Raw genomic sequence first — 12,328 nt, forward strand, 5'->3', positions numbered from 1 at the left:
AAATAATTAAGTAATAAAATGTTGGGGGTTGGAAAATAAGTTTAATTTCAAATTTCTATGAGGGCGAGGTCAACAGCAACTTATGCACCTTTAACGTAGTAAAACATCCCAAGGCGCTTCACAGGAACGTTATCAAACAATATTTGACACTGAGCTACATAAATAGACATTAGGACAGGTAAAGAAGTAAGTTTTAAGGAGTGTCTTAAAGGAGGAAAGTGAGGTTTAGGGAGGGAATTCCAGAGCTTGGGGCCCAGGCAGCTGAAGGCACGGCCACCAATGGTGGAGCGATGAAAATCGGGGATACGCAAGAGGCCAGAATTGGAGGAGCGCAGAGATCTCGGAGGGTTGTAGGGCTGGAGGAGATTACAGAAATAGGAATGGCGAGAAGGCCATGGAGGGATTTGAAAACAATGATGAGAATTTTAAAATGAAGGTGTTGGCAGACTGGGCACCAATGTGGGTCAGCGAGCACAAGGTTGGTGTGTGAATGGGACTTGGTGTGAGTCAGGACATGGGCAGCAGAGTTTTGGATGAGCTCAAGTTTATGGAGGGTGAAAGATGGGAGGCTGGCCAGGAGAACGTTGGAATAGTCAAGTCTCAAGGTAGCAAAGGCATGGAGCATAACTCTAGGGGCATCTGATCATCTCTACCCTTTCCCACAGGAATCACACTAACAGCAAACACAATGGCAAGTGCCACAATATTATAGGGATTAAAACTTAATTTTCTGCAGAAAATGAAGAAAATATTTCTGCCCCGATTAAAAACACTATCTAAAAAAGTAATGATGTGAATCCAAATGGTGTCATGCATTGTCTACACATTGTTGAGCATCCAGCACATTATTCCTCCAGTTAGGAAACAGCTAAAGAGGAAAGGATGGACATACCCGGTACTATTGTCAAAATAGTATTTTCTCTCCACTGGTTTATTCTGCAACTCTTTCAGAGAAGGCACCGCTGTGTAATCCTCCACGCTGTGGGCCGTTGAGTTTTGTCTTTGGTAGATGTCAGCCATGACTTGGAACACAGTGCTTTGGGGATAGCACAGACCAACCTGAATCCAATCATCTCTACAGGAAGTAAAAAACAACAAACAAATAACCAACCAACAGATCTGGTCATGATCACACCCAGAAGGAACGTTTGTGGGGAAACCCTTTAGGGGACTTGTTGCCATAGTAGGACAGCAGCAGCCTGACCCTAATTCAAGCACTAAATTAGCAATTTCACTCAAAAAGAATGTTAAATTAATAGAAAATGTGACAATACTATATACCCAACGAGCTCTACTCCCTCCCCAAACTGAAGTTGTGGATAACGGTGTACTGTTGGAGCAGTGTCACGAGAGCTTGGTTCTGCAGTTAATCACACTATACCTGATCCAGGAGTGCTTGATGCAGATGCACTAAAAAAGTGTCAAATTTTGCTGGAGCACAGCATCTGGCGACATGCTCCGTTAGTCAAACATTTTCCCCCACCCTTCAGCTTGAATATAATTTGCGCCGTAACTTGCTGGAAGTGTGAGCTGATAACGATGCAGCGAGGGCAACGGGGCATCTGAGACCTCAGTGAATGACAGGACCAACAATCTATCTCCTTAACCAATGAGGTTCAAAGATTGAGAAAGAAACAGGGGAATGACGGAGAAGAAAATCGCGTGAATTACAGTCAAAACAGATACAGAATTGCTTTTATGTAAATGCAAGGAGTGTTAGAAGCAAATTGTTAGAATTGCAATTATATGCTGTGGTGGACAGTTTAGACGTATTGTGTATTTCTGAGACATGGCTAGATGACAATGATGGCACAGAAATTCACCTAAAGGGCTACAAGGGTTTCAGAAAAGATAGGGTAGGTCAAAGGGGAGGTGGGGTTGCTATTTTTATCAATGAGAATCTAACAGCTACAGAGAGACTTGATAGTGCCTCAACAGGCTCAACTGAAGTTATCTGGGTTCAAGTGGACCAAGCTCACGGGCAGGGATTAATTATCGGTAATTGTTATGGCAGACCAAGTAAATTGCAGACCAATTAAACAAATACTTTGGTTCTGTCTTCACTAAGGAAGACACAAATAACCTCGCGAAAATACTAGGGGACCGAGGGTCTAGCGAGAAGGAGGAACTGAGGGAAATCCTTATTAGTCAGGAAATGGTGTTAGGGAAACTGATGGGATTGAAGGCCGATAAATTCCCAGGGCCTGATAGTCTGCATCCTAGAGTACTTAAGGAAGTGGCCCTAGAAATTGTGGATGCATTGGTGGTCATTTTCCAACATTCCATGGACTTTGGATCAGTTTATATGGATTGGAGGGTAGATAATGTAACCCCACTTTTTAAAAAAGGAGGGAGAGAAAACAGGGAATTATCGACCGGTGAGCCTGACATCGGTAATGGAGAAAATGCTAGAATCAATTATTAAAGATGTAATAGCAGCACATTTGGAAAGCAATGACAGGATCGGTCCAAGTCAGCATGGATTTATGAAAGGGAAATCATGCTTGACAAATCTAGAATTTTTTGAGGATGTAACAAGTAGAGTGGATAAGGGAGAACCAGTGGATATGGTGTATTTGGACTTTCAAAAAGCTTTTGACAAGGTCCCACACAAGAGATTAGTGTGCAAAATTAATGCACATGGGATTGGGGGTAACGTATTGACATGGATAGAGAACTGGTTGGCAGACAGGAAGCAAAGAGTGGGAATAAACAGGTCCTTTTCAGAATGGCAGGCAATGACTAGTGGGGTACCACAAGGTTCAGTGCTGGGACCCCAGCTATTTACAATGTATAGTAATGATTTGGACGAAGGAATTGAGTGTATCTCCAAGTTTGCAGATGACACTAAGCTGGGTGGCAGTGTGAGCTGTGAGGAGGATGCTAAGAGGCTGCAGGGTGAGTTGGACAGGTTAGATGAGTGGGCAAATGCATGGCAGATGCAGTACAATGTGGATTAGTGTGAGGTTATCCACTTTGGTGGCAAAAACAGGAAGGCAGATTATTATCTGAATGGTGACAGATTAGTAAAAGGGGAGGTGCAACAAGACCTGGGTGTCATGGTACATCAGTCATTGAAAGTAGGCATGCAAGTACAGTAGGCAGTTAAGAAAGCAAATGGCATGTTGGCCTTCATAGCAAGGGGATTTGAATATAGGAGCAGGGAGGTCTTGCTGCAGTTGTACAGGGCCTTGGTGAGACCACACCTTGAGTATTGTGTGCAGTTTTGATCTCCTAATCTGAGGAAGGACATTCTTGCCATTGAGGGAGTGCAGCGAAGGTTCACTAGACTGATTCCCAGGATGGCAGGACTGACATATGAAGAAAGACTGAATCGACAAGGCTTATATTCACTGAAATTTAGAAGAATGAGAGGGGATCTCATAGAAGCATGTAAAATTCTGACGGGATTGGACAGGTTAGATGCAGGAAGAATGTTCCCGATGTTGGGGAAGTCCAGAACCAGGGGTCACAGTCTAAGGATAAGGGGTAAGCCATCTAGGACCGAGATGAGGAGAAACTTCTTCACTCAGAGAATTGTGAACCTATGGAATTCTCTACTACAGAAAGTTGTTGAGTCCAGTTCATTGGATATATTCAAAAGGGAGTTAGATGTGGCCCTTATGGCTAAAGGGATCAGGGGGTATGGCAAGAAGGCAGGAGTGGGGTACTAAAGTTGCATGATCAGCCATGATCATATTGAATGGTGGTGCAGGCTTGAAGGGCCGAATGGCCTGCTCCTGCACCTATTTTGTATGTTTCTATGTTATAGGTCTCCGGGTCAGACACTTGAACGTGATGAGTTATTATCGAAACAGATCACTGATGTTTTTAATATAAAATGCCACCTTTGTCTGGTGGGTGCTTTTAATTTTCCTGGCATTCAGTGGCACGATGGTTTACCTGCTGTTGTGGTGGGAAGTGCAAAATTTATTGAAAATATAAATGACTGTTTCCTGACTCAACATGTTAATGAAGTGACTCGGGAAAATCATATATTGGATCTGGTGTTTAGTAGTGAGCCTGACCTCGTATCAGGCCTCCATGCGGGGGAACATCTGGCTACAGTGATCACAACATTATACGGTTCCAATTGGCCAGTGGAACTAAAGGTACTGAGAACACACAACTCATACCGGATTTCAGAAGGGCAAACTTCTCCAAAATGGCAGATGATTTGGAACACATAAATTGGCTAACCCTCCTCAGTGGTGATGCGACCGATGTTGAATATAAATGGAAAGTTTTTAAGAATCAGATAAAAAATGTGGTAAAAAAACATTTACCCAAAATCAAAAGAAGGAAATGTGGTAAGAAAAAGCAAAGGTGGCTGACTGGGTATGTGCAAAGACAAATAAGATGTAAACAGAAATGTTTCTATAAATTAAATAAATTTTACACTCAAATAAATAGGGTTGAATACAAAGAACAACTAAAGAAAACTAAGGCTGCTATTAGAACAGCAAAAAGATCAATGGAAAAAAGGATTGTAGACACCTGAGGCAGTAATGGGAAGAGCTTTTTTAGTTATGTGAAGAGTCAGAGAACTATCAAAGACTGTATCGGGCCACTGAAGGGTGTTCAAGGACAGGTTACAAATGACTCATTATGGCGAAAATATTAAATGAGTACTTTGCATCAGTATTCACCCTTGAAGATGATGTTCAAATATTAGAATTTAATGGGCTCAATTTTCCCTAGTTACCTGTGCTGTTTTTTTGGTGCGCACTGCTTTTTTGGCCTAAATCAAAATATCCAAGTTTCCCCAAAGATTGTGCACCAGCATAACTCAGTTAGTTACGATTTTTTAAGGTTAGTTTTTTTTTGCATCAGGTGGTGTAACCTGATGTCTGCGCCAGCTTTTCATATTTAAGCAAGTTTGTCCAACTTACATTTTACCTAGGACCACTTAAAAAAAAAAAACCAGCGCACGTTAAAAAATCAGCTCCGAAAGACGCCATTGTTTTTAGGCAAACTTTTGGAGGGAGTCATGAAGCTTAATTTTTTCAAACTTAAAATGCAAAAAATGGAAGTTTAATGCAATTCCTTAATTTTGGATTTTTTTCAAAGTGCCATGCCACCACCGAACCTCTCCAAACTGGACTCGAAGGTCGGAGCGTCAGCCGGCTGTCCCTCGCCCGGACACAGAGGCTTGGCTTCAGAAGAAGCCCGGGGGGCGGGGATGGGGGTGTATGGAAGCTGAACTGAAGGGATGAGAACCCTAACACTATGCAGCAACATCAAAAGAAGCCTGTGGTGTGGGGGGGGGGGGGGGGGGGGGAGAGGGGGTTTGCCAAGCCGGGCAAGGGAGCGATTCAGCCAGCCGACTCTCGAGTCCGGTGGAGATGTTCGGTCGGTGGTGGGGTGATACTTAGAAAAAATATCTAAAATTAAAGAATTGCATTAGACTTCGATGCCCCAAATGTCCACATTTGAATGCCTAGCTTTCCGTTCTAAGCAAGCCTATTGCGCATGCACAGACCTGGGTGTGGTCCATATTAGGGTGTCGACCATGGGGAAAGTGAGAACAAAGAAGTTTGTCCTGCTGTTTTGAGCTTCTTGCAAAGGTACAATTTAATCATGGGGCAATACTGACTGTGATGTATGTACATAAGGTCTGCCCACCATCGGAGGTCCTAGGGTCATAGGTACACTCGTGCTGGGCCCGGTATATAACCTGAACTTCACCTTTGTATCTTCACTTCTGGAAGCCATTAAAGACTGACTAGGTTACACCTAGTCACTGGCTCACAGTACGGAGTTCATTGTATCATTTCATACACAACAGGCGATGAGGCAAATACGAACCCACGCAAAAGTATGGCGAGCACAGCACGATCGAGTACTGTTGCAATTCTCGAGAGGTTCAATGAGGGAGAGGATTGGGGAGATTTCACGGATCGTTTTGACCAGTATTTCGTGGCAAACAACCTAAACAAAGACAAGGATGCAGAGAAGCGCAGGGCAGTTCTTCTCACCGTCTGTGGCCCACGATCTATGCACTCAACAAGAATCTGCTCTCACCCACTCTTCCTACAGAAAACAATTACAAAGAACTGTGTGCTCTAGTTCGGGAACACCTTAAATCCACGGAAGGAATCCTCATATCCAGATATCGCTTCTATATGCATGTTCGTCAAGAAAGCAAGGACTTAGTGGCATTTGTTGCCGACCTGAGACGTCTTGCAGGGCCTTGCAAATTTGGGCCTGTGTTGGAAGACATGCTGCGTGACTTTTTAGGGGTCAACCATGAAGCGATTTTAAGTAAGCTGCTGGCTGCGGAGACGCCGGACCTCAGCAAGGTCATCACCATCGCCCAAACTTGCATGTCCCCACAGAAAAGCATGAAGCAGATATCACGACAAAACAGGAACTCCACGGCAAGTACTGTGTACAAAATTGTACATGGCAGGGCCTACTCGACTGCGTCTGCAAAACCGGGAGCCGCTCAAAGTTCACCATCGAGGGCCTACTCGACTGCGTATGAGAGAACGGGAGCCGCTCAAAGCCTGCCACCGGGCGCAAATCCGAGCTCAACGTGTTGGCGTTGCGGGAGCAATCACCGACCCCATCAGTGCCGCTTCAGGCAGTATGTATGCAGAGAGTGTGTGAAGATGGGGCATCTTCAGTGGATGTATCCACAGCAGAGCAAGCGAGCTGCGACACACCACGTGGATGATGATCAATTCAGCGTGGATCTGGTGATGCAGCCCGAGGCATTTGAGAGCTCCGAGGAGGAAGTGGAGAGCGTACATCTGTTCCTAACAAAGAGCCAACCTTTAATGATGGAGGTAAAATTACTAACAAAGAGCCAAGCGATAATGATGGAGGTAAAATTAAACGGCGTGCCGGTATCCATGGAATTAGACACGGGTGCGAGTCAATTGATAATGAGCCAGAGAACTTTCAAAAAGCTGTGGGAGACCAAGGCAGAGAGACCCAAGCTGAGGTCGATAAATGCGAAGTTGCGTACCTACACCAAAGAGCTCAGACCAGTGATCGGTAGCGCAGCAGTAAGAATGTCGTACGAGGGAGTGGTTCATGATCTACCGTTATGGATTATCCCGGGCAATGGCCCATTGATCTTCGGCAGGAGTTGGCTCGAGAAAATAAAATGGAAATGGTATGATATCCAAGCTTTGTCATCAGCGGATGATGATTTGTGTGCTCAAGTGCTGAGCAAATTTCCCTCACTGTTTGAACCAGGAATTGGCAGCTTCAGGGAGCCAAGGTGCAGATTCACCTCGGCCCAGATACAAGGCCTATCCATCACAAAGCCAGGGCAGTCCCACACATGATGAGAGAAAAGGTCGATCTCGAATTGGACAGGCTACAACGCGAGGGGGTCATCTCACCAGTCGAATTTAATGAATGGGCCAGCCCCATTGTTCCGGTGTTAAAGAGCGACGGCACGGTCAAGATTTGTAGAGACTACAAGGTCACGATCAACTGAGTTTTGAAACAAGATCAGTACCCGCTATCGAAAGCTGATGACCCGTTTGCAACGCTAGCCAGGGGAAAATCGTTCACCAAATTGGATCCAACGTCGGCCTACATGATACAGGAACTGGTTGAATCATTAAAGAAACTTACATGCGTCAACACGCACAAAGGACTGTTTATTTACAACAGGTGCCTTTTTGGCATTCGTTCGGCGGCAGCCATATTTCAGAGAAACATGGAGAGCCTATTGAAATCCGTCCCCAGGACCGTGGTATTCAAAGACGACATCCTAGTCACAGGTCGTGACACTGCCGAGCACCTGCACAATCTGGAAGAGGTTCTGCGTCGTCTGAACAAAGTGGGACTCAGGCTGAAACGTTCGAAGTGCATTTTCATGGCACCAGAGATCGAATTCCTTGAACGAAAGATTGCTGCAGACATTATCAGGCCTACAGACGCGAAAACAGAGGCCATCAAAAATGCGCCCAGGCCCCAGAATGTGACGGAGCTGCGTTCGTTCCTGGGTCTTCTCAACTACTTTGGCAACTTCTTCCCCAAATTGAGCACAGTGTTAGAGCCTTTGCACAAGCTGCTCAGGAAAGGAGACGACTAGGAGTGGGATGAACTTCAAGACAGAGCCTTTGAGAAGGCTAGAAATCTGTTGTGTTCCCACAAGCTACTGGTATTGTATGACCCATGCAAACGTCGAGTTTTGACCTGTGATGCGTCGTCCTATGGGGTCAGCTGCGTACTCTAGCAAGCCAATGAGTCAGGCAAACTACAACCAGTTGCATACGCGTCTCGAAGCCTGTCCAAGGTGGAAAGAGCCTACGGCCTGGTAGAGAAAGAGGCTTTAGCATATGTTTATGGGGTTAAAAAAAAAAATGCATCAGTACCTGGTTGGGCTTCGCTTCGAGCTGGAAACTGATCACAAACCGCTTATATCGTTCTCGGAACATAAAGGTATCAATACCAACGCGTCGTCCCGCATCCAGAGGTGGGCACTGACATTATCTGCCTATGATTGTCATTCACCATAGACCAGGCACCGACAACTGCACTGATCCATTGAGCCGGTTACCGTTGCCCACACCGGAGGTGGAAACGCCAATGCCCACAGAGCTACTCATGGTCATGGATGCCTTTGAGAGTGAAGGGTCGCCTGTCACTGCTCAACAAGTTAAGACCTGGACCAGCCAGGATCTGTTGTAAATGTACTGTTCTTAACGGCGACTGGTCGACCATCCCCAAGGAAATGGGTGATGAAACCAAACCATACAGCCGTCGCAAAGATGAGCTTTCCATCCAGTCCGACTGTTTACTGTGGGGTAATCGCGTTGTAATGCCCAAGAAAGGCAGGGCAAGATTTGTACGGGTGTTACATAGTATACATCCCAGTATTGTCATGATGAAGGCCATCGCCAGGTCCCATGTTTGGTGGCCTGGCATTGACTCGGACTTAGGGTCATGCGTGCATCAGTGCAGCACTTGCATGCAGTTAAGTAATGCACCAAAGGAAGCTCCGCTCAGTCTGTGGTCATGGCCATCCAAACTGTGGTCTAGAATCCACATCGACTTTGCGGGCCGCTTCCTCGGTAAAATGTTTTTTGTGGTGGTGGATGCATACTCCAAATGGATGGAATGTGTGATCATGTCATCCAGCACTTTCACTGCCACCATTGGGAACCTGAGAGCCATGTTTGACACACATGGTCTGCCAGACATCGTTGTCAGCGACAACGGACCGTGTTTCTCGAGCTTGGAGTTTCAAGCGTTCATGAAACGCAACGGCAAAAAACACGTGAGGTCAGCCCCATTCAAACCCGCGTCCAATGGTCAAGCGGAGCGGGCAGTTCAAACCAGCAGAGCCTGAAACGCGTAACTCAGTTCTTTGCAGACACGCCTGTCACGCATACTGCTCAGTTACAGGGCAAGGCCACACACGCTCACCGGGGTCTCGCCTGCAGAACTATTGATGGAGAGGCCTCAAAACCAGGCGCTCTCTAGTCCATCCTGACCTTAATGATCATGTCAAAACCCGACGTCACGCCAGCAGTGATATCACGACCACGCCGCAGTGTAAATGACCCAGTGTATGTACTTAACCATGGTCAAGGGCCCAAGTGGCTCCCGGGCAATGTTACGGATAAGGAGGGTAACTGGGTGTATATGGTTAAGCTCAAAATGGGCAGATGTGCAGGAAACACATTGATCAAATCAAGCTAAGACACACTGACGAACCGGAACAGTTGGAAGAAGACCCCGCGAGCTTTGACGACCAACCAACTCACGTCCAGCCGTCAGAAGAACTCACAGTGGTCAACGCCCAGCCCCAAGTCGTGAGAGACTCGGAAAGCATTGGGATTGTACTGAGACGGTCAACCAGGGAGCGAAGGGCTCCGGACCGTCTGAACTTGTAATATGGACTTGTGCCAAGAACTGGGGAGGGAAATTATGTAATGTATGTACATAAGGTCTGCCCACCAACAGGGGGCATTACTGTTGGAGATCCTAGGGTCATAGGTACACTCGTATTGGGCCCCGTATATAACCTGAACTTCACCTTTGTACCTTCACTTCTGGATGCCATTAAAGACTGACCAGGTTACACCTAGTCACTGGCTCACAGTACGGAGTTCATTGTATCATTTCATACACTACAATGACAATGCCGTACCTCGTGCAAGCCTTCTGTATGATGGTGCCGCGGAGATGATTGATTCGACGTCATCGCATGAGGAACCTCAGAGCACGTAGGATGATGGGCAGGAGGACTTACCCACGTCGGATATATCGAGACATGTGTTCATACCTGCACCCGAATGATGCAGACTGAGAGAAGGCTGCGTTTCCACAGAGAAGTTGTAACTGAGATCTGTGAGTTAGTAAAAGCAGACCTGCACCCGAGAAGCGTCAGGAGGACTGCTTTGTCAGTTGAAGTGAAGGTTACAGCTGCACTTTCATTCTATGCATCTGGATCGTTCCAGGCCACAACTGGGGATGTGTGCGCCATTTCTCAACATGCAACACATATCTGCATTCAGCAGGAAATTGCCCGGAGGAATATGCCCAGAGGAATGACCACATAAAGTTCCCCATTACTGCCCAGGCAATGCGTGACAGGGCTGTGGGCTTCTCCAGGATTGCTGGCTTCCCAAAGGTACAGAGCTGCATTGATTGTACCCACATCATCTTGCGAGCACCTTTGGAGGATTCCGAGATGTACAGGAACAGAAAAGGCTTCCACTCCATTAATGTGCACCTCGTGTGTGACATCATGCATTGCATCATGTCAGTTGATGCGAGATACCCTGGGAGCACCCATGATGCGTTCATCCTATGCGAGAGCGATATATCTGCCATGTTTGAGCAGCAGCCAGAAGGGCAGAGCTGGCTGCCGGGAGACAAAGGGTACGGCCTCGCCACCTGGCTCATGACGCCCCTACACATGGAAGCTGACTGGGAATACAACATGTCGCACATTGCAACGCACAGCATAATAAAGAGGACCATTGGCATCTTGAAACAGCATTTCCGATGCCTGGACCATTCCGGAGGCTACTTGCTGTACTCCCCTGAGATTGTCGGTCAGTTCACTGTTGTGTGCTGCATGCTGCATAACTTAGCCATCATGAGGCAACAACAGCTGGTAGTAGAAGACCCACCTGAGGTGAGAGTAGCTGATGATGAGGAGGAGGACGAGAAAGCCATGCAACTAACTGAACCCGGAGCACGATGGCGGAGGGAGGGGAGGGGGGGGGGGGGGGAGGGGCGGGCCGTCGTGCCCCTTTAACGATTGTTTGAGCCTTGCACCAGCAGCTCATCCGTGAACGCTTTGCTGCCTGAAGGCTCAGCGACAACTATTCCAAATGGACGATGTTTACTGTTTGGACCTGTTCTGTAATGTTGTGTTGTGTTAATGGAACAAATAATGGAAATGATTCAGTTATAATTTAAAATATATTTTATTCAAAAGTTTAACACACACTTGTTTGTACTTAACTTAACTTTAATAAAAAATATTCTTGTATCAAACTTTAAAGTTTTCAGTTAAGATCACTTATAAACTTTAAGATCACTTACAAACTTTTAAACTTATAAATTTACATAACTGACAATAAACCTTTAAGTTGAGAACAGTTACAACAGTAATACAATCATCATCATCATCATAGGCAGTCCCTCGGAATCGAGGAAGACTTGTTTCCACTCTAAAAGTGAGTCCTTAGGTGGCTGAACAGTCCAATACGAGAACCACAGTCCCTGTCACAGGTGGGACAGATAGTCGTTGAGGGAAGGGGTGGGTGGGACTGGTTTGCCACACGCTCTTTCCGCTGCCTGCGCTTGATTTCTGTATACTCTCGGCGATGAGACTCGAGGTGCTCAGCGCTCTCCCGGATTCACTTCCTCCACTTAGGGCGGTCTTTGGCCAAGGACTCCCAGGTGTCAGTGGGGATGTTGCATTTTATCAGAGAGGCTTTGAGGGTGTCCTTGTACATTTCCTCTGCCCACCTTTGGCTCGCTTGCCGTGAAAGAGTTCCGAGTAGAGCGCTTGCTTTTGGAGCCTCGTGTCTGGCATGTGAACAATGTGGCCTGCCCAGTGTGGTCAGTGCTTCAATGCTGGGGATGTTGGCCTGGTCGAGGACGCTAACGTTGGTACGTCTGTCCTCCCAGGGGATATGTAGGATCTTGTGGAGGCATCGTTGGTGGTATTTCTCCAGCAATTTGAGGTGTCTATTGTATATGGTCCATGTCTCTGAGCCATACAGAAGGTGGGTATTACTACAGCCCTGTAGACCATGAGCTTGGTGGTGGATTTGAGGGCCTGATCTTCGAACACTCATTTCCTCAGGCAGTCAAAGGCTGCGCTGGCCACTGGAGGCGG

General features: G+C 46.6%; 1 protein-coding gene across 3 annotated transcripts in view; it reads right to left on the reverse strand.

Moving 5' to 3' along the window:
• Nucleotides 1-12,328, reverse strand: part of cemip2 (cell migration inducing hyaluronidase 2) — a 166,173-nt gene that overhangs the window by 27,660 nt on the left and 126,185 nt on the right. For all 3 annotated transcript variants that reach the window (XM_070887505.1, XM_070887497.1, XM_070887515.1), the window contains exon 19: nucleotides 893-1,075. In XM_070887505.1, the coding sequence (XP_070743606.1) occupies nucleotides 893-1,075 (183 nt within the window). The remainder of the gene's footprint in view (nucleotides 1-892; nucleotides 1,076-12,328) is intronic.

Source organism: Pristiophorus japonicus, chromosome 1, assembly GCF_044704955.1.
Source record: "Pristiophorus japonicus isolate sPriJap1 chromosome 1, sPriJap1.hap1, whole genome shotgun sequence".
NCBI classification, from domain to species: Eukaryota; Metazoa; Chordata; class Chondrichthyes; family Pristiophoridae; genus Pristiophorus; species Pristiophorus japonicus.